Here is a 25,096-nt window from a genome sequence, read left to right as displayed (position 1 = left end):
AGGTTTCTTACGCGTTGACGCACTGTATCGAAACTAATGGGTTGTGAGTCCCACTGGTCTGGTGTGCTGTTTCCGTTGCTCTGGGGAAGCGATCCTGCAGATGGTGGCACACAATCTGTCGGTCTTGACGTTGTGATCTTGCTGAAGGTCACCCACTGCGTGGTTGGTCTTGGATGCTGTTAGTGGCCACTCCTGCAGTTCCTAACATGAACATTAAAATGATTGGCTACCCTCCGTGCAGTCTGGCCAACTTGAAATGGTCCCAAGGCTTGGTTCCTCTGATCTCTCGTAAGTCGTTGCATGGCGATTGTGTCAAATCAAAAGTGATTTCAGGCGAGCTTGGGACTCGCTTTCGTTGGTAGGGTTGTCACGATATGCACGTGCATTTTCACTTTCACGAATGTCATACAGAACCTTTTACCACGTCTGCCTTTTTAGTTACGTTTGGTCGATATCTTTTTTTCATCAGGTAACATGTTGGTAAGAACTGTCAATTTGGATTGAAAAACATGTTAACAAAACGGTACAATCATAATAAAAACACCACATGGTAAGAAAAACAATTTGCATTTGGTTTTCAAAGGTGACGTTTCTTTTGTGGTTCAGTGTATAATATACACTTGCATCGAGGCCTGTGCCAGACGGCGGTGTATCGTGTTTTTGTCAGACAGTGAAGATTACTGCGATGGGATGGGACCCGTGAAGATCCGGGTTATAATTGATCTTCAGTAACCCATGCTTGTCGTAAGAGGACTAACGATATCGGGTGGTCAGGCTCGCTGTCTTGAATCACACGTGTCATCGTTTCCCAAATGCGTAGATTGATGCTCATGATGTTGATCATTGGATTGTCTGGTCCAGACGCGATTATTTACAGACCGCCTCTATATGACTGGAATATTGCTAAGTGCGGCGTGAAACTTAACTCACTCACTCATTGTTTTGTCATGGGCAGACTGACATTTGGTATACAGCTACTTTTATTTGCGTCATACTCGCTGGAGTATAACACTCCTGTATCCCTGGTGTTATATTTCCGGTGCAAATTGGCATTGTCCTTGTTGACACTTCATGGTGGTTGCCGCATTGATAGATCCACACCAATCTGTTCATCTCGTAATGAAAAGCAGAGATGTCTTGATGAAACCGACCGAACTACAAGAAATATCCTTCAAATGCTGATTCATGGGATAGATTCCTGGTTATCGAGGGTAAAGATAATCTGCCAATAAAACTTAATCCATTTGCTATTTCAAAATCTATTTCTGGAATTTCTGGGAAGGTGAAGAATATCACCCGATTGCACGAAAACATCGATCACAAAATCTTACGTCAATCAATGCATTTCAATATTGAGGCTGCTGTGTCTTCGCGCAGAACATTAACATATGGCTGCACTTGATTTGCACACCGGCTGATCAGCCGTTGAGCCGGTCTCAGGCGAATGCTCGGATGTTCACCGGCCAAGACACTTGTTTTGGAACGGCTAAAGAGAACGGACGCACCGACTGACAGCCGAATGAGCCGGTTTCAGTTGAGCGGCTGCAGTTGGCTAAACATGGCGGCACGTGGTAAGTATCGTGACTTGTGTTGTCGTGCAATTCCACTTGTCAAACATTTCTTGATATAAAACATTTCTGAGAACATTCAAAAGTTTGATTTTAAATCAATGTCCATATATCAGTTAATGATCACAGAGGTTCTCGTGGCGAGGCAGTTGGATCCCGACAACGGGATGTGTTACATTTGTCTGAAAGAGGCGTGTTTGCAGTCATTGCAGTCATTGCAAACACAAGAAAACTCCGAAATTTCGAGAATATTTCTTGATCAAAACTCCAGGTATGTCTTCAATAAATCAATCCATATGTATAATATTAAAGGTATATTAAGTAATAAGTACTTTAGTAATCCAAAATAGGGTAGAAGATTCACTTTGTCCAAATTCTGTATCGCAACATAGAAAATAAACCCCTCATTAACTCTGATTTTTTCATATGTTTTGAAAGACTTGAATAAAAAATATGGTAAAAACAATTCGTAAAAATAACTGGCTGCATGAACATGATTAAAGGTCTAAAACTAAGGCGTGAGCCTTTTGCTCAAGGCATAACAAATGCATTGATATCTTCTGTGTTTAACTTCGTAACCACTGAAAGGAATCACACGAAACTTTGGAAGGCCTATCATAATTTGGCACAGATATCAATTGATTTACCAAAACTACTTACTGTTAAGTTAGTTAGCTAATTAAATATGCTGACGAGCTGTCACGAGCATATTGTGTCAGGTCAATTTGATTGAACTAATTATTCTTATATCTTTTTCTAACTCTTGATTATTTTTATATCCTTCATCTAGCATTGTCGTTTCCGTTTTTTTCAAAATATACCTGAGGTGCGACCAGTGTAAAGGGTTTGGCACGCAGATTGTGACAATCCAGAGTTAGAACTCCATATTACAGGGGAACAGTTACCTGCACAGCTTGAGCTTTAGGCAAGTACATATTTTGCTTCATTGTAAATATTTTGGAAGAAAGTTATTAATATGATTACTCGCTCCGAACATGGAGTATAGAGCTAACAATTTTCGATTAGATAGCAGCGTACTCTAATGCTCAAAAGAGCCCGGAGTCTCTATAAATCAGGGAAAACAGTCACCTTAACTTGAAAGAGCTAATACAGCTAAAATCAGCTAATTTCGCTAATACATTGAGGTAATGATGCATCTGTGTTTGGAAAACTTTCATTTTGTATATTTAGGCTAATAAATCTTTATTTTCTTCTTTTAGCTTAAGCATGTCTCAGACAGTGAATTTCACAGTGGAAAAGAATGACCAGATACACAACCTCCAAGTGAACGAGGATGTGGCCAAACTGTTTATGTCTGCAGATACTGGTAAAAATGGCAAGCCTTTTCATTTGAATAGCAAACCGTTTAAATTGCATGGGCTGTATCTAACTGCAAATTATGAATCATCTCTCATATTTCTTAAAATCAATGTAAATTTCAAAAAAGCTGTTTCAGATTTGTTCTTGAGATCTGCAGAAACAAATGTATTAAATTATATCTTCAGTAGCTTACGATGCTTTGTGGTTAACCTTTAATTGAAATGAATTTTATTTACATCATTTTTATTTGGGTTTGTGATTGCTGCAGTTTTACTGTTCTTTTAAATCATTTCAGATGAAGAGGTTAAACAGCTAATCATAGATCAATTATGCCGGTCACAGGCAGAATCTGACAACACAAACAAGACTTAGGCGGTGCCAGTGGCAGAATGTTGTGGGGATAATCCAGGTAAATATATTCAAGTACTCTGCAGGGTTATGCAATAATTCCTTTCCAGTGTTTAAGGGTAGTGTTGTTGATTAAAGACTGAATATGGAAAGACATGTGTTTTGAAAGTGTTGTGTATTAGCATGATTGATTTATCAATTTTATTGAGTATTTTGCATAAATAGATGTTACAATTGAACTTTACTCAGTAAACCTGTTATACCTTTTCCAGAATTTCCAACTTATCCTTGAAGAGCACCCAAAAATTGAGGAGGAAAAGAAACCTTTAAAAAATAAGTGGAAAAGAATTTCTCAGATCATGCCTGATAACAAGTATCACTTCACTGCCGAACAATGTCGCCTCAAGACAAAGAGTCTGAAAGACAGGTATGCTAAACAGAAAAATAAAATAATACATCTGGCGAATCTCCATCGGAAACAGATCCTCAGCTTGAAGATTGTTTTGAGTCCCAGCCAGACTTCAACCCAGTAGCAAACATTGACACAGGAGGAGTTGATTCTTCTGCACCGGCAACTGAAGATGACAAAGCTGAGAAACCTAAACCCATGAAGGATGAGGCAGGTAAATGACAGTATTACTGCTATTAGCAAGAAGTAGTCCTTGCTGAAATATTACAAAAGTCTGAATTGTGGTGAAACCTTTTGAGAATTTATGTTCAGTTATTCTTATCAGGAGTTCAGAGTCCTTAAGTTTGCACGGCATCTCTTGAACTAATAGACAGAGCGTGTTCAAATTTGATGTCATGGTATCTTAGGGGATGCCCTAAATATACTATTATCGGGTTTCATTGTTTGGTACAAGCAGATACTTAAGATGATTCTTGTTACCTTGATTTCATGTAATGCCCCTCAACAGCTAGATCTATGATATATACCCCTTTTAGATTTCTGTTGGTGGTGGGGTACATAGCCATGTTTGTCACAAACACTTGTGAATTATTTCATTCCAGATGACCCTAAACCAAAGAAACGACGACCAAGTGAGAGTGACAGCTTGAAGGATTTCCTGAAGGGTGAAAGTGAGAGAAGAGAAGCTGCTGCTAAGTAGAGACATAGAGAGAGAATGATCACTGCAAATGAGATGATCGATGTACTGAAATTGATTACTACAAACGCTTCAAAGTAAAATTATATATGCTCTGATAAACAGACAGTTCGTTTGACAAGAAAGTCAACCCCTTAGTTGCAAAGTATCTGTTTTTGAAGAAAAGCATCTGAAATGTTTAAATAGTGTTTGTTCATGAATTATGTATACCCAACAGAAAGTTGCGTTTAATATGTTTTATTGTTACAGAAAAATATATTTAATGAAGAAAATATCTTCATTTGAATTGACACATTGTAAAAGTATGCAGAGGGGGGTTAAATATTTAAATGAACAGCATTCATTACCTTGATTGCTTTGTCTCCTCATCGCAATGTCTCCATTCTGGTCACATAAATAATTAAAGTTTCTTCAACAACTTTTTCTGTGAAGATGGAAGACACATGAAATCCGGATTCTAGTTGGGTATATATATGAACACAGACCATATCAACATTGCTCAACAACGTTTTGAGTGTTATATAACAATTCAAGGGTTGACTTTCTTGTCAAGCACACATCAGTTGACTGATTGATCATCCATGTTGGTGTTCTTGACGTATTTTAATTTGAGCAAGTATGCAGAGTGTGTGTAATAGAAATACTTTCATCATTACAGTTAATATTTTTGGCTGTTGAAGTACAGTGCCAAATATATTTTAGTGTTTGTTGATCAGTGTGTGCATTTATGATTGTTAATCTTAATCATGTTAATTGTACCGAAACATACATTTCCAAATGACTAAGTTAAGTGTGTGAAGTTTTTTTAAACTCTAAGATATTGAGTCTTTTATTTCTAATGGTAACTATACCAATATGCTGTTTTGATATAACCATTCATTGACACCAAAGTGTGAAAGGTGGTTGTGTTAATCACGCTGGTGGTTGTTTTAATTTTTTTGTCATAAGTAGAGATATGACTATATGTCATTCCTATCATGTAATAAGGACTAACAGATGTAATCGTCTTCATAAACAGTCATTATGACAGTGCTAAAGATTAATACTGATGAGGAGGAATCTTGTGCAATTCATTTGTGTGTATTTCAGTCAAGTATACCCTTGACATTCTCATTGCAATGCATATTTATGTTTGTTACTTCATTTTTGTTACTTTGGTAATAAAATTTAATACAATTATGGTGTTGGTTGTACATTGTCTCTTCCAGGGAACAAATCTGAAGGATGTAGGCTTGATTTTGCAATAATATTCTTATTACATCAAATTTTAAGCCTCTTTTAATTTCTTAATCTCCAAAATATATTAAAAAAACAGCAGACATATCACATTTTTCATTCATACTGAAAAATGTAACAACTATATCAGATTGCCTTTACACAGACACATTGTCATGATCGAGTGTCATTCCTATCACGTTACTGCTACAGGTTATTAGTGATCATTACACGTTATAGTTGCCCCTGTACATCATTTTGCTGCAACATAGGCAAGGGTCCTTGAACTACCTGCTGTGAATCAGGTATCCTTAATCAATGACATCCTCAAGTTGATCTTCACGCAGAACATTGTGAAAGACACAACAGGCTACAATTACTTTGCAGATTTCCTGCACATCGTGGATATGGACATGTCCAAGACGTCGGAATCGGCTCTTCAAGAGACCAAAGCCTGGTCCACAACCTGTCGTTTGGATGACAGACACCTATTGAAGCGCAGCTGTCGTGGTGTCAACTGTCCATTGTCCCTGTATAGTGTGAGTATCCATTCTTTAATTGGATATGCAAGATCCCCGATCAGGTGGTAATGTCCATTGTTGTTTTCTCATAGCCACTGTTCCATAAGCTTGAATTTCTCAGGACTTTCGCATCATGTACACGGCCAGGCCATCCAATATTAAGATAAACAAATCTAGTGTCATTCGCAATAACACTTTGGAGTATGATGGAATATAATGTTTTCAATTGTAATATGCCTTTTGATTGTTGACTGGAGCTTCAATTTCAATATGACATCCATCAATAGCTCCAGCGATATTTGGAAACCCAAAGGTGTCAAAGTCTTGTGCGATTGTAGGGAGATCAGCACGTTCAGGCCATTTGATAAACTTTTCCAGAAGAACAGTGTTAATAGAATCAATGACATCACGGCGGCATTTAAGGACACTATATTTTGTAACATCAAAGTCTTGATCTAATTGAAACAATGTTTCCTGTGATGCAAGATGGCGTAAGATAAGTAGAACCTTCGTCTCCAGTGGGACCTCTGGTCGACCACCTGGAACCGTTCGTGAAGACAGTGAATCTGCGAGTGATTAACATAGCACCTCCACAGTTCCTCTGCTCATTCGGAAATAACGCTTTATGGTGTCTGGTAGAAAGTTCTGCACTGTATACTCGACAAAGTCCTTGGTTTTTATCCGATCTTTTCTGAGGCTGGAAATACAAAGACAGGTGTCATAAAGATATAATGATCGATATGAAATTACATTAATTTTAACATTTAACCTACACTGGTGATACAGAAAACCCTAGTAAACACCATCGTTCTTGCCAAACCCAGTCACACATGACGATGTTAACACATACCACAGACAGACAGTTTAACTTTACTTGTAAAATTGTTAACATGAGCTGGACAGCTTAATTTTACTTGCACTGACTACTTACCAGGCGGTCGGTAATTAATGAGGGGCTTGCAATATACGAGAACGTATTCCAAGTGTAGAAATTCAAGTTCTTCTTTCAAATCAATACAAACGTATATTTAGGCATCTCTATCCGTGGTGATGTGACAACGGACCAGCCCACCAGCGAAATAAATCCCCATTCCCTATACATGCTAACTATTGCCACGAAAAGTGATTACTCGGTGGTCTAGCGGGAAGGATTTGTATCATTTCCTTGCATTACAATTTAAGTTTGTTGATTGGGTTTAAGAAACATCTTACACAGTATCAAGAATGAATGCATCTCTGTACAGATCGTTCTCCTCATCATCGCTCTCTGCTTCTAAAAAAGCGTGACAAGCGATCATGATTGCATGTACCATGGGTCGATGGCCTACATTTACATGAATAAAGAAAGAAAGATTGCTGTCTCCACCATCTTGCGTTTGATTCCTTCAGTGGGCCGGGCAAGCCGGTCACGTATTAGGGCATGCGTCTCGAGACCGTCTACCAGCCGATTGAGGACAAATCAAGTGTACCTATGATTGTGGGGTACATGTCAACTGATTTTATTCATAAAACATATTTGCACACAATTTTGTCTTTGTCTATTTACCCAGTGGGACAATATTTTGCTTATTGCCTTTTAAAGTGTGATTCTGAGCAAACTCTTAGTAGTATGTATTAAATAAACGTGGATAGCATCCATTGTTATATTTGGTCGGGCATGGTTTCATGCAGAAGCGTTACAAACAGCATAAGAAGCGTTCGTAAAAGATAACATAACGAGCTATGTCAAAACCACATGCACGTACAAGTCCCTCTGTCATCTCGGTGATACCAGTGGTGAAACAAAATTATAACCTCTGAGAAATTACCATGTTTGGTTGTAGACTTTCAAAGTCTCGGCAACAAAACAATTATTATAGACATAATGAATGCAGTTTCATTCCGTTAAAATCATTAATAAAAATCAGTGACATACTCACTACATGTAAAAGCGTTAAATAACATTCTCGCTCGCTCTCATTGTGTCACACCAGCTCTGAGCCTCGCCAGTATCTTTCGAAGCATCTGTGTAGATATGAGTAAAATTGCTATATGTGGTGTCTATGAAATCCAGTGTCTTTTGAAGCATCTGTGTAGATATGAGTAAAATTGCTCTATGTGGTGTATATGAAATCTTGGGCAAGGATTTTGATAACACATTTGTTTGTTCACAAGCGTCGATAAATTCTTTGGAATCGAAGGATGTGTTACAGTCCATGGAACCGTTTTTGGCAGAGTTTGAGCAGCATTTAACTGAAGATTGTTTAACTTGTACTGGAATGCAAATTTTTGTACAAGTAATCCAAACGGTGGTTTTCCATGATTCCAGTCACACATGACATATTCCACACAGTCACACAATATATCAGTTGCTGGTTGATACCTAGATGCAGCTTTTAAGGATAAATAATACTTAAGAGCAACTTAAGGCGATGACACTGCAAAGGATGTTCTGAGCATAACACATGTAGGGCGGAAACTGTAGTAAGAAAGACACAGTACATATCTGAAGAACTTTGCCTTGTATACGATCAAATGACATTTTGCAGCATTCATGAAAATCTGACAGCCATATTCTAATCTAGACAAGATTATTGCTTTCATAAAAGAAGCACTTTGTGACAGAAACGCTTTTGGTAACTTGTGAGGTTTTGTACATTTTGATGAAAAGCAGCTGATGTGGTATGACCAAGTGAGTTTTTCATCAAAGATTACACTCAAAAATTTTAATTCAGAAACGAACGTATGTCATACCCATCAATGTGTAACTTCAGATTTGGAGGAACTTTGCATCTGATTTAGAAGCTGATACATTGTACCCCCACTTTGAACACCAAAGATCTACAGAATTTAGAGGTAATTGAATAGATTTGTGAACAAAGTCATTGTTTCCGAAAAATATCCATTTTTGCCTATCTTGAGTTGGTCAGGTGTTTAGACCATCACACGAATATGTTTATTCATGCGATTCTTCCAGTTTGTTCAGACCCGTGAAGGTCCGGGTTAGAATATTGGTCTTCAGTAGCCCATGCTTGTCGTAAGAGGCGACTAACGGGATCTGGTGGTCAGGCTCCCTGACTTGGTTGACACATGTCATGGGCTCCCAATTGCGCAGATCGATGCTCATGCTGTTGATCACTGGATTGTCTGGTCGAGACTCGATTATTTACAGACCGCCGCCATATAGCTGGAATTTTGCTGATTGCGGCGTAAAACTCAACTCACTCACTCACTCCAATTTTTTGGGGACAGAGTTTAAAGTAAGACGAAGAATGTGAGTGTGTACATTACCATCGTCCAAGTGTCACTCTTTGTTCGGTTGCCCAAATCGTGTCGTTAATAGGTTTTGTCTGCAGGACGTATTAACAAGTATTATAAGATATGATATACATTGTAGTTCTCATGTGGGCATGCGTGAATGTATGTGCGTGATTACTGCTTTGGGTTGTGGTAGGTAGATGTACCAGTACATAGATTGAAAGTTAATAGTTTTAAAGTTGGAATGAGTGTCTGCATTTAGCCGTATGAATAACCTGTGATTTTTCTTGTGAGGACCCGGTTGAGAAAATTCCTGATAGAAGCCATGCTCGTAGAAAGCGACAGATGCATGTCATCGTATCTCCCAGTTGAACAGAAGGATCTTCCTAGCTTCAGTCACTGGATTGTCTAGTCCAGGACCGCCTCCGTGGTGTAGTGGTTAGAGCGTCCGCCCGGAGAGCGGAAGGTCGCGGTTTGATCCCCGACCGCGTCATACCAAAAGACGTTAAAATATGGTACTTGTTGGTCCCTGCCTGGCGCTCGGCATTAATGGGTACATCAAGGACTGGTCGGCTCGGAGTCAGTATAATGTGTCTGAGTTGGGTATTCATGCTTCACTGCGGCATGGTATCTCAGGGGGCTAGCACTATAAAACCAGCTTCAGTCTGGGCTAGTACAAGCAGCCGCACCTACACATACACACGCATGCACGTCGTCATATGAGCGAAATATTCTCAAGAACGACGTTAAACCCAATTTCACCTCACCTCTAGTCCAGATTCCATTATTTTTAGACGGAAGTCACACAGCTGATATATTTCTGAGTCGGGCGTTGAACAAATGAAAAAGAAGATACCTTTAAGATGAGGCATATGCCGAGAAGCGGCTGTAAAATCACGTGCCCATCCGATTAAATACCCAGGTGACGCTCTGAAACAGTTGGGTTTATTCTGTCTTCATTAATGTTATCGTGGTCAAATGAACAGCTGCATCGGAATGGCATCGTGTTGAGAAGGGTTTTACACCTTTGAAGGAACGTAGGACAACACTGTTCCCGAATATTTAATGCAAATCATATATTCAATAAAAACAAATACACAATAAGTGAGTGAATGAGTTTAGTTTTACGCCGCGTTCAGGAATATTCCAGCTATATGGCGGCGGTCTGTAAATAATCGAGTCTCGACTAGACAATCCAGTGATTAACAGCATGAGCATCGATCTGCGCAATTGGGAACCGATGACATGTGTCAACCAAGTCAGCGAGCCTGACCACCCGATCCTGTTAGTCGCCTCTTACAACAAGCTTGGGTTACTGAAGATCAATTCTAACCCGGATCTTCACTGGTCGATAAACGGATAAACCATACATCACGTATTATGCTTGGTAACTTTATCTAAAGATACGTCCGTGTTGAATGAATACAATCAATTCAAAAACATAATTAAACGTTTTCAGGTTCATAACAATCCATACCAGTATGCCCTTAGTGCCTGCATTTAAGTATCGAATGTCCAGCATCATCGCAATAATACACACATATGCAGGCCAGGGCTCCATTTCACAAATCTCTCGTAAGCCTAAGATCTCGTAACTCTTCTCGTAGCATTCGTACCTCCTATATTGTAACACTGACTTACGACAGTCGTAGCGCTACGAAAGCTTTGTGAAACTGGGTCCTGACCTGTAGGACACAAGATGTTGTAGCCGAATCTGAGGCGACTATGCATAGTTTGATCGAACTTTCTACAGTACGTTTCTATAGTGTGAGTGTCATTTGATTAAAGTTTTTCATTCTGTTAATGTGAAAGCGTTAATAAATTCCTTAGGAGAGCTTCTATAGTGCAAGTGTAGCAGGTAGAAATGAGTTTGCATACCTTTGCGTCGTGCAGTTGTTGGTTTGGAAATTAGATCCATCCCTAAATTATATTTACTATCTCCTAAGATTTAAGTGAGTGAGTGAGTTTGGTTTTACGCCGCTTTTAGCAATATTCCAGCAACATCACGGCGGGAGACACCAGAAATGGCCTTCACAGATTGTACCCATGTGGGAATTCGAACCCGGGCCTTTGGCGTGATGAGCCAAGGCTTTACCCACTAGGCTACCCCACCACCCCTTCTGAGATTTGAACCGGAGATACAACACTGGTACTTATAAAATATCCATTTGCAATGATCATGATATCGTTTTTCTTAACATGATTTGAAACGTGTTATAAGTAATATTGGCAAGGGAGATGATATGCCTTTAAATCATTGTTGTGAATTTTACACAATTTGGTAAAGTTTGTTTGATGAATTGGATGTTTGAATCACTGCACTGTAATTTCTTCCGCTGGTGATGACACGCGTCCGGACGATTCCTCTTTACTGCGAACTGGTTTACATCCATAAAATAATAGTCAAAGATACAGTTAAGGTTTGACAGAGAATAACAGATAATACATGATGATATCGGTAAATATGCCAAACCTTTTACAAAGTGGCCAAATGTATTGAATGTGATATTTAGGATTGCACTTTGTGAGTAAAACACAATTCCTAGTACTTATGGGGGTTTGACTCACACCCTGGATTCGAACTCACACTTAATTAATGGCGATGTTTTACATATAATGATGAACCCAATATACAAGCGGCGCAGTGTAAAACGCAATAAGCAGGGTCAGACGAACAGCTACAGGATGAAGATTAGTATTAAGAGGGACAGGGCGATGTATGATACCCTGTCGTAATATAATGGAAGCACCTCACGTTGCTATATTTCCTGGAGGAGAAAAGGAGTGATCATCCTTGTATCAAAGTCTTCTGTCAAAATTATATATATCTTTGAGGTATGTCTCATGGGGACATAATGTGGCAGTTGGAAACTTGTGTCAGTAACTGTATCTCGTTGAAAATATTCTTGAGTCATCTGCAATCCCATTGTATTATAGTGAACAACTGAGTCCTGCGAGGAGGATAAGCTTCTCTGCCAGTCCTGAGAGGACAGTGTAACCACCATGCCCAAAGGTCCAAATTGGTTCTGCAGAGGAACCTTTGAAAGTGAAGGGAGAGTATATGGTTTGTCTCTATTGATTAATTTTCCTTTCTTCTTCTTTGACTTATCTATGGTTGGTTGTGAAGCTGACATTTCAGATGTTTGGGGTTTTTTTCAGTCTGAATTTCTGTCTGAGATCCAGACGTAGATCGACTGACTGCGGGAAAAGGTTGAAGGGCTGAAGCTGAAAGGGTAGGTTGTGCTGATGTTAGCCATGTCACGTCAGTCTGACATGAAATGGAGGAGAGCGAGTGACAACAGCGGCGTAGGTAATGTTTGTTTTGCTTGAGAGTCCATTAGCTTGATAGCTTAATAGGTTTAACCAGCAGTTGAAACAGCAGTTAACTTGGAGGATATCTTCCCCGATAGTATGAGCACTGCAGTTATCAGAACTGATTCGAAAGACAACAGAACTAAAAGGTAACTTTTCTTGACATAACAAGAGGTAGACCATCGTAAAAGACACGATGGCAAGTTCTTGGCCTTCGGGATACAGGGAAGTCCTGTCGCATATCCTGTTACAAATCTGCAGGAACTGACCCTTTCACACCAATATGAATGGCAGAGTATACCTGTGATAAGAATTTGACTCTTGATTGTCAATATGAAGAGTGGGTGAGTGAGTTTAGTTTTACTCCACACTCAGCAACACTCCAGCTATATGGAGGCGGTCTGTAAATAATCGAGTCTGGACCAGACAATCCAGTGATCAACATCATGAGCATCGAGCTAAGCACTTGGGATAAGATTACATGTGTCAACCAAGTCAGGGAGCCTGACCACCCGATCCCGTTAGTCGCCTCTTACGACAAACATGGGTTACTGAAGATCAATTCTAACCCGGATCTTCACGGGTGTCAGTATGACGAGGCGAGGGTTGGCTAAAAATCCCTACCGGGAGCAGTATGTGGTGAATATTTTACCTTGTGTATCTTGACGACGTAGCTACGCCTATCCAAATCAGTGGAAGTTAAATGTATATACAGAATCCTTTCGCCCGGACTGTATAGCCCTTTCCGCTTTCCCACCGGCATATACTGATTGTATGCATTTCAACATTCAAGACAACTAATTTTATTTTTTAGAAATTTACTTAAATACCTTTCAATCTCAGGGAATAGTTTGAAAAATATTATCACATTTTTCCTGCCGGAAAAAACCCCCGAAGCTTTGGATGATATTAAGTATGTAAAATGTTACTGAAAATGACAGTATATACTCATAGAAACGAATGAGGGAACACATGAAAGTACAAGATTTCCTGAATTTCACTCACAGTGCAAAACATACCTTGTGAAGAAATCTGGAAAAGATTAAAGGAACACTTGTACATTCATGATTTCACTTATTCTTTTCTATGTGTTTAAATGTTATTAAACTTCTATCTTTGACAAACCCATACGCTGGAACAGAAAGCGTTAAAGAGGGTGGTGTTGCAACTCATGAAAGGTCGATATCTTGTGTGACACTCATATACGCTGATACAGGCTGGACATTGTATCAAATCACTTTTTCACATATCGACGTTTAGGGATTCGTAAAATACAGCTCGAATACTTCAAAACAAGTTTGTTTGAATAAATATAAAGTGGTTATGAATTAATATTAAAAGGTAATTTTAATCGTTTACACGCAGAAATATGGACATAGTCAATAGCATTATATACTACCCATCAAAAGTTTAGACTCACTAGTGTAAATGTAGCCACTTACTTGTCCACTGTTCTAAACTAGCTTTTTGCAAAATATTCCATACTGTTTAAAGGTACTGTTTAGTTATGAACTGGTGTATTGTAAAACATATTCGTAACATTGAAAAGATTATTGTCATGAGTTCAGTAAATGATTAAAATCTGTGAAAATTGGCGAATTCTTAACAAAACTTTACACCAAAACGCATCTGTTCACATGCACGACATTTGCTCATGCCTTTCGCAATTTGAAGCATCATCCTTGTGCAATTCATCTGCATAAGGTTTTCAGTTGGTTCCCCCAAGTTGGTGGAGAAATTCATCTTCGATGTAACCACATACATATACATAACATATAGTGAGTGCTTTAAGTGAGTCTAAACTTTTGATGGGTAGTATATATACTATGCCTTTAATTGGAGAGCTTCAAGACATTTGAAGTATGGTGCATTTGAATCTATGAGTGAGTGAGTGAGTGAGCAATATTTCAGCAATATCACGGCGGGGTAAACCAGAAATGGGCTTCAGACATTGTACTCGTGTGGGTAATCAAACCCAGGTCTTCGGCGTGACGAGCGATCGCTTTAACGACTAGGCTACCCCACAGCCCCTTAATTTATGAACCTCTGTAATAGCACTGTTTGTGATGAATTAAAATACACATAATTTTGGTGTTGGTTTTTTGTTTTTGTTTTTTTCTTGATATGCATTTCTTTTTAGTGGTTATGTTATTGTTGTTGTTGGTTTGTATTTTTTTTGTTCTTTTGTTTTGTTTTGTGTGTGTGTTGTTCTTTTTATATTGTTTTGTTTTTGTTTGTTTTGTCTTTTAGGGGAGGAAGGATAATTTTACAGTATGCAGCACCAGCTGATTCATTGTTACATATTAATAAACTGAACGCAGCCAGAACTCCAGAGTTATTTTAGTCATGGTTTGTGGTATTGTCTGTATTGGTCTGTAGTTGGAGTTGCATGGTGTTCTGCTTGCATGGTTAGCACTATGGATGGTTTCACAATCCCACAACTGTTGGCCAGCGTAATAGGATATTACTTACCTACCAATGACAACCCGCCAATAGCCAAGATATTGACCAATTTTTTTTTTCGTTACACAAACCATTGAAAACTATTGACGAGCTGCAAATTATGTATTGATCAAGTTGGTGACATGTAGACGTGTTGCCGTTCCAATTTCGGAGATCAATTTGTATACAACTAGGACAATTTAGGAAACTTTGGGGACATATCTCTAACCTTATTTCTGTATAAGCCAGTGAAAAGTCACAAATGCAGATCTAACGTATTGATATAAAGGGCTCACAAATACACGTATTGTGATCAAAGTAAACATTAGATGTAAAGTTGAATAGGTAAATCTCATTAAGCAAAGCCAGTACAACCTCTTCAAACACCAATCATACTGTTGGAACACCACAATAGGACTTGATTATTGTGGGTGTTGACGTGTGTTGAGTGGGTTAGACCTGGAGCAGCTGGTAGTTGCACCAGAGTATTTAAACACTGCGACATTGGTGTTGCCGTCATCACAGCCACAGGTAAAGGTAGGTGTGAGTAGGTGCAGTTACATTAGCATCATAACTTGCCATGGTGACGGAGACATTCTGGCTCACTGTCCTCAGAAGTTGCAGAGTTGCGTCCCTTAGATGTTTCAGGATGTGCTGGTCAAATTTTATATTCAACCGATTATTATCCATAATCTGTTAGCTTCAGAAATGGGGTTTTGTATATGATCTATGTCTCTCATGACTTGCATCTTATACAGACTTGATGCGCCATATTGCAGAGGTACGGTTTGCATTGGTTTTAAACCCAATTCAATCGTTGTCATTTTATCCTGCTTTTCACTCACCCTGTTGTTCCTTCATCTTGCTATTGACTCATCATGTCGTGCACTCATTCTGTTGGTAACTCATTGTATTGTTCAATCACCGTGTTGGCCATTTACTTATGGTGTTGTCCACTCATTCTGTTGGTAACTCATTCTATTGTTCAATCACCATGTTGGCTATTAACTTATGGTGTTGTCCACTCATTCTGTTGGAAACTCATTGTATTGTTCAATCACCTTGTTGGCCATTAACTTATGGTGTTGTCCACTCATTCTGTTTGTAACTCATTGTATTGTTCAATCACCGTGTTGACCATTAACTTATGGTGTTGTCCACTGATCCTGTTGGTAACTCATTGCATTGTTCAATCACCGTGTTGGCCATTAACTTATGGTGTTGTCCACTGATCCTGTTGGTAACTCATTGTATTGTTCAATCACCGTGTTGACCATTAACTTATGGTGTTGTCCACTGATCCTGTTGGTAACTCATTGTATAGTTCAATCACCGTGTTGGCCATTAACTTATGGTGCTGTCCACTCATTCTGTTGGTAACTCATTGTATTGTTCAATCACCGTGTTGGCCATTAACTTATGGTGTTGTCCACTGATCCTGTTGGTAACTCATTGTATTGTTCAATCACCGTGTTGGCCATTAACTTATGGTGTTGTCCACTCATTCGGTTGGTAACTCATTGTATTGTTCAATCACCGTGTTGGCCATTAACTTATGGTGTTGTCCACTGATCCTGTTGGTAACTCATTGTATTGTTCAATCACCGTGTTGGCCATTAACTTGTGGTGTTGTCCACTCATTCTGTTGGAAACTCATTCTATTGTTGGCCATTCACTCATCCTGATTGCTCAGTCATCATGTTGTTCACTCATTCTGTATGTCAATCATTCTGTATGTCACTCATCCTGCCGTTCACTTATTCTCTATGTCACTCATCCAGTTGTTAACTTATCCTTTTGATAACTCGTTCTGTTGGTCATTCATCCTTTTGTCCACTCAATCTGTTGTTTACTCAATCTGTTGTTCACTCATCCTGTTGTTCACTCATCCTGTTGTTCACTCATTCTGTGTGTAACTCATCCTGTTTGACCATTCGCTCATCCTGTTTGTAACTCCTGTTGTCCACTCATCGCATTGGTCACTCATTCTGGTTCACCCTGCTTACTAAGCCTTTCAACCTCAAGAGAATCACGTTTCTGGCTCTAAAATCTTGTTTTAGTCAAACGGTTTTAATCGAGAAATAGATAATATTATCCTATGCATATTCTGTATATTTCTTTTCATGACTAATGTATGCCAACGTGTTAATTGCGCCAAAATGATATTTTCACTAATATAAATTGTACTCATGGCGCCCCTAAACCCAGACTGTCATTGAATGACACCTGATAAAATCCGCCCTATTCCATACTTGAAACTGTCATGGCTGCTTCGGTACAGTGGCAGCAGGTGGTAGATTCAATTATATCAGTGTTGGGAATCGAATTTGAACTTGAAGGGGGTAGCCTAGTGGTTAAAGCCGTTGCACGTCACGCCGAAGACCCGTGTTCGATGGGTACAATATGTGAAGCCCATTTCTGGTGTCCCCCGGCGTAATATTGCTGAAATATTGCAAAAAGTACGTAAATTTAAACTCACTCACCAACTTGATTGGCCTACTGAGAGAAGAATAAAATACAAATGGGTAAACTAAATGTTTCCTTTCGATACTGAAAAATATTTGCCCTTTCCCCCATTTTCTATAGAGAGGGACAGAGTGTGTGGTCAAATAAATATTATTTTAGAATAAAGGGAATAGTATGTCATAGAGTTTCAACAAATGCGTTCATGAATCATGTTGGTTCTTTCAGTGTAGTGTTGGTTACATGGTATGCTGTAGTTGCAAGAGAACAAATTGATTGTCAAAAGGAAACGTTTTCAAGGAAAACTTGCGCTTTCGCATACCGTTTCATTTCAAACCAAACTTTAGGGATTAAAAGTAGCTATATTTCGATAATGATAATAATTTGCTGATAAGATATTTCATGGTACAATAAACCCGTGAAGATCCGGGGTAGAATAGGTCTTCAGCAACCCATGTGCTTGCCATAAAAAAGGCGACTATCTTGTCGTAAGAGGCGACTAACGGGATCGGGTGGTCAGTTTCGCTGACTTGGTTGACACATGTCATCGGTTCCCAATTGCGCAGATCGATGCTCATGCTGTTGATCACTGGATTGTCTGGTCCAGACTCGATTATTTACAGACCGCCGCCATATAGCTGGAATATTGCTGAGTGCGGCGTAAAACTAAACTCACTCACTCACTCACTCATGGTACAATAGAACTCATATCCTGTAAAGTATTATTTTTTTATTCATTTCATCCCCTGACAAAGTTCTCGTATGAAAATATTTCTCTGGTGACTAGAAAGACCAATTGACTAGTGTGTCTCGACTGTCGAGTGACCTCTAACATACCATGAGCCATGAAAACAGCAGATATTGTGGTGATCTAATCCACCGTTGTGTCCAATGTTGATGTGTGACCTTACGCTTGTCTCGAAGTAAAAGCTTGGTCCAAACGTTTTCCTTATCAAGTAATCATTTCGCGGTTGTGTTGAACATCACATATCTCTATATGTCCCTTCAGCTTGGACACAGGGTGTTCTTACACAATCTTTAACGTTTCTAACCCGAAAAATGGATACTGATGAAATTATGGAACAGTGAGGGGTATATATTTATTGAAACCAGATAGGCTTGTTTGCCCATCCTTTTCAGGTTAAGCTCAATAAAAATATAAATAAATAAAATAAATATAAATATATATAAACTGTTACTATGAGTAAATGGTTTTGGAGATTTAATTATAAATGGGAAAACAGTTTCAATGGTTTGGGAGATTATTAGTTTAAAAAAATAATTTAAGTACTATTTCAAGTTGCATCTACAGACAGAAGAGTGACATGTGTTGGCAGTTACAGCATCAAATTAGTACAAACTTGTATACACATATGAGGGTGTACATATATAAATAAATAGGAGCTAGGTGAGAATGTTATAACTGTAGCGGACACTTTAGTTTGAGTAAGTCAAACTGTATGAGTGCTAAATTAAAATGTCAGAGTATAGTTTTGGAGATTTACATGGTAAATGGGAAAACAGTTTTAATGGTTTTGGAGATTTATATGGTAAATGGGAAAACAGAGTAAATGGTTTTGAAGATTTACATGGTAAATGGGAAAACAGTTTTAATGGTTTGGGCGATTTACATGGTAAATGGGAAAACAGTTTTAATGGTTTTGGAGATTTACATTGTAAATGGGAAAACAGTTTTAATGGTTTTGGAGATTTACATTGTAAATGGAAAAGAAACATTTGTAATGATTTTGGATAGTTACATGATAAATAGAAAAAAAAAGTTTTAATGGTTTTGGAGATGGTAATGGAAAAAGGTTTTAATGTGTTCTAGATACATTTCTTTATACCCCTTTGAAATGCTGACCGTGTTCTTTGGTAGACACATTATACATTCCCCGTTTCTATTTGTGAACCTGTGACTTGAAACGAATGAATAGCTAGTCAACAAACATGTGCAATATGTCAATACAACCTTGTACCGTTGAAGCACGTTGTGCGGTAAACGTCGATACGTTGACAAGTATTATGTGTGGAGTTAGTACCTCAAATTGCTGTATACGTTGTCTCCTTAGAAATTCACATTTGTCATATTCTGAATACATGATTGATTTTACCATTTTATCCAGTAAAAAGCTTTCTCCTCTGTGAGTGTAATTTGTAATAATACCGTCATAGTTTGGTCATTAAATATCATAACATACAGTGAAGCTCTCCCTGGTAGGTTACGTTCATAACAGCGTTATCGGCTTCAACATGTCCGAAGTTTCATAAATATAGAGTAAATACGAAGAGCACATATACCAAACATGCATTGCAAACAAAAGAAACAGGACTACCTGAAAGCTCAACTACATTAATATTCCCAAGATATTTCGAATGTTGCATTCAAATATTTAATTGGTGTTGCTTAATATTTTAAGGTATTATCTATTTTGCACATTAGTCAATGATAATGGATGGTCGTGTAACGTAGTGGTTACAACTTAGAGTGAGTGAGTGAGTTTGGTTTTCGCCGATTTTAGCAATATTCAAGCAACATCACGGCGGGGGACACCAGAAATGGGCTTCACACATTGTACCCATGTGGGGATTCGAACCCGGGTCCTCGGCGTGACGAGCCAACGCTTTAACCACTAGTCTACCCCACCGCCCCGTCACACTTAGAACGTGGTTCGGTTCCCCTCATAGGAATAAATGTGAAGCCTCTCTTTAGCGTCCCCTGCTTGTGCTGTGTTCGACCAACACCCAGGGCGTTGGGGTAGTCTTGTGTTTAAAGCGTTCGCTCGTACACTCGGGTTCGATTCCCAATATGGGTACAATGTGTGAAGCGCATTTCTGGTGTATATTGCTAGAATATTGCTAAAAGCGGCGTAAAACTAAACTCACTCACTCGACCAACACCCACCTACAAAACATCTTACTGTTTCCCATTACAATGAATGTTTGGCCTAGTGGTGACGGTGTCATTTAGTCACGATGACAATCAGTTATATATTCCACACTTTATAATGGTCTTGGTAAAATTGCCCCAAAGCAGCGCTCAGGAATACTAATTTGGGTACATATCTTCCATTTCAATGTCACATATGTTCTCGTCACGATATGGCTGAAATATTGCCGATGTGACGTTAAATAATAACTCACTCAATTCAGGGTGTATTTTCAGCATCGCCATGGAAACCATTATTGTGACGCTCACATTGCTCCTGTTCGTCGCAGGGATCCAAGCTGACTGTACTGTATCATCAGCTATAAGCATATCAGGTAGGACAAGGCTGATCTGTATTCAGCTGTTGCTTTTACACCATATCAAATGTAATAACCTCCCTTGGAATGTAGGAGCAGTACCAACATTGCTGATGCTCATTCTGACGGGAATATCTACGAAAGCCCAGAGGGTCAAAATGGTTTTTTTAATTTTCTGGTTTACAATTGGTACTAACCACTTTTGTCTGGTAAATACCACTTTTGAAACTAGTAATTACCACTTTTGTATGGTAATTACCACATTTGAAACTGGTAATTACCACTTTTTCTAGTAAATACCACATTTGAAACAAGTAACTTAGATAGAACTTTAAAATTTTACCTATTCTTATTCATATTCATTTTATGCGTTTTAAAATAATCCTCTAATATCACGGTTCAACTTTCATTCAACAAACCGAATGATATGTAAATTCTACCATTTTCAAAAATAACGCCATGTATTGATTGTTGCATTTTAGTTTTCTATAAATATACTTTTATCATTTCAGAATATCTAGATACACATGTAACATTTTCAGCTTCGGTATTAAAGGAAATCCAGAGCTTACAATTTTTATCGTTACAGAAATGTCTTGTCCAAATCTAGAGTTCATTTTGTGCATTTTCATTTAGTGATTGGCTGATCCTTAAAGTTCGACTTACTCGTTAATATCTAATGTTATTACTCGCCAGTGGAAGATACTGCAGAGTAATATGTTACGGCAATATTACACTAGGGTAACGCTAGTCTTATGACGCCATAATGGTTCACAGTTATGACGTCACAATGCTTTACCGACGTCACAATGGCTATACAATAACGGGATTCCGAGCCTGGCGCACCGCCTGGCATACGCACGTGGACCGGTGGAATGCTTGGGTTACAGTATGTCCCCGGTGGCCACGGCGGCCCCGTTTCGCCGAGACGGGAACAAAACGGGATGGACGTGAGACAACTTTGGGGAACTGAATGAGCAAACGTGACAGTCCGTGAGTGCCGTGGGTGCCGTGCCAGATTTTAAAACTGTTCAAAACTTTGCCACGGCAGCCACGGTACTAATGAGAAACCTGGGGCAACACAACAAAACGTGACAGCACGTAACAGGCTATAACAAAATGTGTAGACGGTCCGTAGTGGGACCGGAAGCATGTGTATTCCCCGGCATCTCTCGATCCTTTCAAGTTTTGTTACGTTCGACCACGTTTGTTTGGCGTTTTGTCACGGTTGTTTCACCCGTGTTGCCCGTTTTGTCCCTGTTCTCACGGCATGCTAGGTTGTATGGTAGCCGATTCGTCCCGTTCTATCACGACGCATACAGGCGTGTGACGGTTTACAGGGCCGGCGAGATGCGGCACGTTGCGTTCTCTGGCATTCCCTCTCTGTAGCTGATGCTGGCCTACTTGCTGACGCAAGGACTCGATGTATGTCCCCAGCAAACATACAAACACAAAATCTTCTTCATCTTGGGTTTTTTATGCTGCTCTTGTGTCCCAGGATACAATGGCTGCTATTGCTTCGGAGGCCTTATTTTTATACCTCGGGCACAAACGTGGTCCAAAGCTGGCCGGCGTCCACGTTTCATTCGTAGAATGTCTTGACAGAACGCACTAAACGTGTCAAAACCTTGAACAAAACGTGAGAAACGTGAGGGAACCCATCAGAACGCGACAGCCTGCCGGGAGGAAACGTAATGGCATCCGTAGTGGACTGCGGGCCGGGCCGTAGTGTGCCATTGAGCTTCCGGGACTCAGCAGCCCGTTTATCCCAACAGCCCACCAGATACCATGATAGACCTTGAGGAAACTTAGCAGGACCTAACGAAACTTGACTTTGGAGGAAACAAATGGCCAAAATCGCACGTCGCATTACGTTTCGGGGAAACGGGGCTGCTGTGGCCGCCGGGGACATAGTGTAACCCTAGCATAAGCGTCGTACCACTTGATTGAAGCCCGGCGTACGCCGAATGAGCCGGTTTGAGATGACCGGCAAAGACAGCGCAATATGGCGGACAATCATAACCATGTAACATTCAACAACCTAACTTTTGAAATGGACTAGTTTTCACCATTACATATCTAACTGATTTATATGAAAATAAACATACATTATTTGAAGCAATAACTTGCAATGAAATTCGAAATATAGTAGAAGTATCCAGTTTAATAAGGGACAAAAAGTGGCCCAGAAACGTCGTATTATACAATATAGAAGAAGTTGCCATTCATATACTAGTCTTATATGGTAATTACCAGTTTCAAAGTGGTAATTACCAGTTTCAAAAGTGGTATTTACCAGTTTCAAAAGTGGTATTTACCAGTTTCAAAAGTGGTATTTACCCTTGTCAAAAGTGGTATTTCAAAAGTGGTTTACCAAAAGTGGTATTTACCAGTTTCAAAAGTGGTATTTACCCTTGTCAAAAGTGGTAATTATATGAAAAAAATGGTTATTACCAATTTTAAAACAGAAACTTCAAAAAACCATTTGGACCTCTCTGGGCTTTCGTACATATCTCATGTAAAAGTATGACCACTGCATTAACGTAACGAGAAAGAAGCAAAAAGAAATATCAGACATTATTATCTGGCTCGGTTGGTCTGTACTTTGAGGTAGTTGTATTTACCCTGTCGTCACTTTCAGGAGCTGGGCAAGGCAGCTGTAGTGTTGAGCCGCAGACAGTAGCGGACAATACAGAGGTGAAAAGCTGCGGCATCACCTGTACTTGTCGTGGCCCGACCTTGACATGTTGCTTGTACGTATCTTCACTTCACTAATAGGTTCAGCCTCTAAACTGTTTCCTTCAGCGTAATATTGAACTTTCTGTAAGGTAGTATATAAGGTTCGTCTGTTTGTTCTGTTTGACGATCTGGGTTAGAATTGCTCTTCGGCTTCAGCAACCCACGCTTGTCGTAAGAGGCTGACTTGGTTGACAACTGTAATCGTCTCCAAATTGTGTAGATCGATGCTGACGCTAATGTTCACTGGACTGTCTGGTCAGACTCGAATATTTACAGACAGCCGCCATGTAACTGGAATATTCCTGAGTGCGGCGTTAAACTACAAGCAAACAAATTTAAGCACTATGCAATATTCCAGTTTGTGTATACATACCCGGTCCATTTAGCCGGGGCGGTGGGGTAGCCTAGTGGTTAAAGCGTTCGCTTGTCACGCCGAAGACGCAGGTTCGATTCCCCACACGGGTACAATGTGTGAAACTCATTTCTGGAGTCCCCCGTCGTGATATTGCTGGAATATTGCTAAAAGCGGCGTAAAACTAAACTCACTCACATAGACGGGGCTAATTATGCTCTCACGTTGACGTTTTGAATGTACTTTCAGTGAAAGCAGCTGCACGACTGTTGCCGCCTCATGTTCAAGTATCCAAGTCACTAATGGAGCTCCCTCCTGTGAACTGAAGCGGAAACGCCGGGACCTCCTGGAGCAGCTCCTTCACCGTGCGAAGCGGGAGGAGGAAACGACGACAACGGAGGATAGAATAGTTATAGACGGCACCACGTCTCCTCCTACTACAACAACCACAGCGGCTTCCCCGCCCGTTCGTAAATAACCAGCATCACTGTCCTGATTACAAATAATGCTTATATTAAATTAGTTAATAACACTGCTAACACGTGGACGAGGCCTGACGTGTCATTACGTACTATTTACATTGAAACCGTATACTCAGAAAACCACTCTTACTGCACGGAATTTTGTTGAAACGTCACAGTTTAATAAATTTGCTTCTCAATGAGAACAGGACTTGTTGATTTGTAAATGAGAACATTCACTGAGTGAGTGAGTATGGCTTAACGCCGCTTTTAGCAATATTCCAGCAATATCACGGCGGGGAACACGAAAAATGAGCTTCACACATTGTACCCATGTGGGAAATCGAACCCGGGTCTTCGGCGTGACGAGCGAACGCTTTAACCACTAGGCTACCACACCGTCCCCATTCACTGAGAACCTGATGCACAATAACAGCGTTTCACCGTAAAATGTCTTGACGCCATTTGTACGCCGAAGATAATATCGGGTTGACTAACAAGACATAACTATAAATCAAATCAATACTACTCTAAGGCACCTGCCCCAAACCAGCATGTCTCCATTAATGAACATACAAGGGGAAAAAACAATTGTAAGGGTAGGTGTTTGTAATGTATCGTTAATAAGTGAAAAGTTGATGAATGACTAAAAGGTATTTAAAATTTGATTCCTTTCATCATTATTTAAGAATAGAAAATACCATCTACTAGGAACATTTATAGAACACTACAAGAAGTCGTTTTTATGTTATCAATATCCATGTAG

General features: G+C 39.5%; 1 protein-coding gene across 1 annotated transcript; it reads left to right on the top strand.

Moving 5' to 3' along the window:
• The first annotated feature begins 15,495 nt into the window (after nt 1-15,495).
• LOC124265603 lies at nt 15,496-24,536 on the top strand. The gene is made up of 4 exons (XM_046700387.1): nt 15,496-15,606; nt 20,699-20,796; nt 23,420-23,531; nt 24,119-24,536. Exons 2-4 carry the CDS (start codon nt 20,706-20,708, stop codon nt 24,345-24,347), a joined length of 432 nt encoding a protein of 143 aa, XP_046556343.1. The 5' UTR covers nt 15,496-15,606; nt 20,699-20,705; the 3' UTR covers nt 24,348-24,536.
• The last annotated feature ends 560 nt before the right edge of the window (nt 24,537-25,096 follow it).

This window comes from Haliotis rubra, unplaced genomic scaffold (genome assembly GCF_003918875.1).
Source record: "Haliotis rubra isolate DU_JTF1 unplaced genomic scaffold, ASM391887v1 Scf987, whole genome shotgun sequence".
NCBI classification, from domain to species: Eukaryota; Metazoa; Mollusca; class Gastropoda; order Lepetellida; family Haliotidae; genus Haliotis; species Haliotis rubra.
The sequence above is the reverse complement of the archived record's forward strand: the minus strand, read 5'-3'. Positions and strand labels throughout refer to the sequence as shown.